The following is a 4,030-nucleotide window of genomic DNA, read 5'->3' as shown; positions in this document are numbered from 1 at the left end:
TTAGTCTCTTGACAGGTCACATTTAAAACTACAAAGAAAATTTACCTTGCGCTTGCACTCCTCACTAAGCATCTGTAAATCAAGTATTAAAATATACCACATGTGTTCCGGTAACATTTCTATATACATTTCTATATACAATGTAGATATATATAATTGTCATACAGAGGGTGGAAACTCTGGCTCTGGTAACTCGCTGTGCACTGCTCTCTTCTCTTGGCTCTCTTTGTATGCCTCCATTGCTCTAGACACCCTGTAATAAGTCAGTCAAGAAACCGTCACACTGCACAAAACCTAGTGGCATTATGGCTAATGGTTAACATCCTCAGCGGGATCATTCTCCAATATTTATGGGTTATCATTAAGATACTGACAAAGAACTTCAATAAATGAAATGAAAACATACAATATCAAATGTTGTTTCTCCTGTTGCACTTTGCTTCTTCTGTGCTTCAGCAGCTTCTTGTCCACCGCGATCGTCTCTGCGATTGCCCTGGCTGCTGCGATCTGAGTGGGTTCAATCGGAGGCAGAACTGGAAAGTTTGTCATGCCCTTCGACGTACTGGCTTTGGAAACTCCGGGAGAGGTAGCCATCTCTGGCAACAAGCCTCTTAAACGAATCAGAAGCAAAAACAGACTGAGGCTAGGTTATAACTATTTTAAATTTACGTTAACGTTAACGTTTGGTTAACGTCTTGCTAATCTAGCTTTGGTTATAATGCTACTGTACCTTTCGACAAGCTAACATCCTCAGTGGGATCATTCTCCAATATTTATGGGTTATCATTAAGATACTGACAAAGAACTTCAATAAATGAAATGAAAACATACAATATCAAATGTTGTTTCTCCTGTTGCACTTTGCTTCTTCTGTGCTTCAGCAGCTTCTTGTCCACCGCGATCGTCTCTGCGATTGCCCTGGCTGCTGCGATCTGAGTGGGTTCAATCGGAGGCAGAACTGGAAAGTTTGTCATGCCCTTCGACGTACTGGCTTTGGAAACTCCGGGAGAGGTAGCCATCTCTGGCAACAAGCCTCTTAAACGAATCAGAAGCAAAAACAGACTGAGGCTAGGTTATAACTATTTTAAATTTACGTTAACGTTAACGTTTGGTTAACGTCTTGTTAATCTAGCTTTGGTTATAATGCTACTGTACCTTTCGACAAGCTAACATTATGCCGCAGAAGTAATGTAAAAAGTTAATTGCACCGAATAATATAAGGATTTAAGGATCATTTTACCTGTTCGTTCATTCAATATATCCTCACTTTGGTTACAGCCGATAGCAAAACTTGTGTCAGTTTAACCAGCGTTGGCATCTGAAAGGATAGGGCTGTTTCCATAGAAACACTAAATAGACTTGCCATTGGACGGAGGCGGGGCTGCCATTCCTTCCTGTTGCTAACATGGTTGCTAGTAGGCTACCTTTCAAATGAAAATATTGTTTGCTACTGTAATGAAAGTACTAAAATGTTTCGCTTATATAAACCTAAAATAATCCATTAAAAGCACAAGTCACTCATTCATGTACAGTACGTACTGTATAATCAGGAAAATGTAGCCTACTTAAGATTTCCAAGGTACAATTGTTTATTGGAGAAAAGTATAATGTGTAAGCAGCTTTTTACTATTGCAGCTGCTGGAGTTTGATCTAGTTCTCACTAAATTATACATAACTGCATCTAAAGATACTAATGATAATTTAAGTGATTTATTAATCAGCAGATCAAATTAACAAAGTGCTGTCCATATCAAAATATCTCAATTATGAGCCCAAAGCAACACACTGACAATGTTTCTTTTGTTTCATAAATAGTCTGAACCTCAGAATTATTAAAATAATGTTAAATCATTTTTTCTATTTTTCAAAGGAAAAGCAGGAGTTTCTCACATTTGACAAGGTGGAACCATGAAATGTTTGGCATTTTACATAAAGAATTACTTAAATGGGCCAATTGTCAGTTTGTAATACATTTTCTGTCAATCAATTTCTTGTTTCTTTCAAAAAAGCTGATCTATCCTAATAATTTTAGCCACAAAATCTAAATTTGGTGCAGTAAAAAGTACAGTATTTCCCTCTGAAATTTAGTGCAGTATAAAGTGGCATGAAAAGAAAATATTCAAGTGAAGCTACCTCAAATATACAGTATAATAGGCTGTACATAAGTAAATATTTACTTTACTGCCTTGATTTGCTCTTAGAGAAACGCATGTAGTCCGATGTAGGCCTGTTAATAAAATCTTTATTATGTGTTAAATAGCATATTATATGACTCATTGCTACAATACTAATTATATTTATATTATTCCCTATCAGATATCATCAAACAACACACTAAAAACCTCGATACTTATAGTTTTTCTTTAAAATGTTTAACGATTAGTAGAATAACAAACGTATACCTAACGTTTTGGAAGCGTTTTTTCAGGGTTCTACACAATGTGTGATCATACTTTACAGCTCCAGATCTCATGTACTCACGCAATGATTTTAATTAAACGTAGGGGGCAGCAGTACGTGCGTAGCTTGTAGTTTACGCTACTAGACATTTCACAAGAGGAAGGGGGAGGAGAAGAAGCCTTCCCCCGACTTCCGCTAGCAAGCTAGCTACTGGGAGGTAGTGAGAAATCTTTCAGGTAATGTGAGTTAAGCAGCCATTACATTTTCATGGGCGTGTTGATGTGCATTGAAAGAATACGGTAAACAGAATGATGATTGTGTTGTTCTGGTGTGTATTTGAGATAAGTGAATAGAAAGGCGGAAGTGCATTTGTTTTGATTCGCGTTGACGAAAATCAGGCTTAATGTTTTCTTCATCGAAGGCCAAAACTGCTGTAATTTAGGATTTCCGGCGTTGTGTCGAGAGCTGTTCCCCCGTGGAGATGCGTTTCCCCTAACCTGAACCCTGACCTTATCCGAACCATAACCACAGAGGGGTGCGCTTCTAGAAACTCAGTTTTAAAAGGGGGGAACAGATTTCAACACAAGACTGGTGCCATGTTGCTGTCAAACAGAAAAACAGTTATAACATTATATAATTGTTCTTGGCATGAGGTGTGCTTATGAAATGTCATTTTGTCAACTCACAACCGAATTATATATGTGTATAACTGTACTCCTTTAGGATATTATCATTATGAGTTATGCAGAGAAGGCGGAGGACATAACAAGGGAAGAGTGGATGGATAAACTCAACAATGTCCACATTCAGAGAACAGATATGAACAGGCTCATTATGAACTACCTGGTGACAGGTAAAGTACCTTTTTTCTTTTCTTATTTCTCTGAGTTTGATTTTAATTGTTGACAAGTGTGGTGCTTGAATGTGCAGGATTTGTCCATGGTTTCTGTTCAACAGAGGGCTTCAAGGAGGCAGCGGAGAAGTTCCGGATGGAGTCTGGAATTGAGCCTAGTGTGGATTTGGATTCCCTAGATGAAAGAATTAAGATCAGAGAGATGATCCTGAAGGGGCAGATCCAGGATGCCATTGCATTGATTAACAGTCTACACCCAGAGCTGCTGGATACAAACCGTTACCTCTACTTTTACCTACAGGTAAAATAAAACACAGTGCCTGTCACTTATCAGACATCTAGGCTTTGCACTGTTAGCAATATAATCAATATAGTTTGTACTGCCTGTCTTCCTGTGTGTGTTATTTTCATTCCCTGTTACACCTTCTGGCCTTTTCTATTTGCAGCAGCAGCACCTGATTGAGCTGATCCATTTGAGGGAAACTATAGCTGCCCTTGAATTTGCTCATTCTCAGTTAGCAGAGCATGGGGAAGAGAGCTGAGAGTGTTTGACAGAAATGGAAAGGACACCGGCATTGCTGGCATTTGACAACCCTGAGGATTCGCCTTTTGGAGACCTGCTCAATATGATGCAGAGACAGAAGGTAGGGTGAATATTTCACTAACATCTCACAAAGAACAGATTAGTTTAAACTCATTCTCTTTGTATGTGTTAAATAGTTTTGTTTCTTATTTCAGTTTGTTTCTGTTGTGGTACACAGGTCTCTCTTGCAAAAT

General features: G+C 38.4%; 2 protein-coding genes across 2 annotated transcripts; one reads left to right on the top strand and one right to left on the bottom strand.

Annotated features, from left to right (window-relative positions):
• Positions 1 to 45: 45 nt before the first annotated feature.
• LOC109953693 (dynein heavy chain 12, axonemal-like) lies at positions 46 to 1,377 on the bottom strand (the record flags this gene model as incomplete). Its single annotated transcript, XM_020589162.1, has 5 exons — positions 1,241 to 1,377; positions 832 to 932; positions 407 to 610; positions 166 to 253; positions 46 to 72 (listed from the first exon to the last, which is right to left on the bottom strand). Coding segments are annotated over exons 1-5 (432 nt in total), but the record flags the coding sequence as incomplete, so codon positions are not given.
• A 1,271-nt stretch (positions 1,378 to 2,648) lies between these two features.
• On the top strand, positions 2,649 to 3,942 carry LOC109953692 (glucose-induced degradation protein 8 homolog). The gene is made up of 4 exons (XM_020589161.1): positions 2,649 to 3,053; positions 3,124 to 3,253; positions 3,358 to 3,554; positions 3,700 to 3,942. Exons 1-4 carry the CDS (start codon positions 2,997 to 2,999, stop codon positions 3,793 to 3,795), a joined length of 480 nt encoding a protein of 159 aa, XP_020444817.1. The 5' UTR covers positions 2,649 to 2,996; the 3' UTR covers positions 3,796 to 3,942.
• Positions 3,943 to 4,030: the final 88 nt, after the last annotated feature.

The sequence above is a fragment of the Monopterus albus genome, unplaced genomic scaffold (genome assembly GCF_001952655.1).
Source record: "Monopterus albus unplaced genomic scaffold, M_albus_1.0 scaffold1021.1, whole genome shotgun sequence".
Lineage (NCBI taxonomy): Eukaryota > Metazoa > Chordata > Actinopteri > Synbranchiformes > Synbranchidae > Monopterus > Monopterus albus.
Note: the sequence above shows the minus strand (reverse complement) of the source record. Positions and strands in the feature narration are given on the sequence as shown.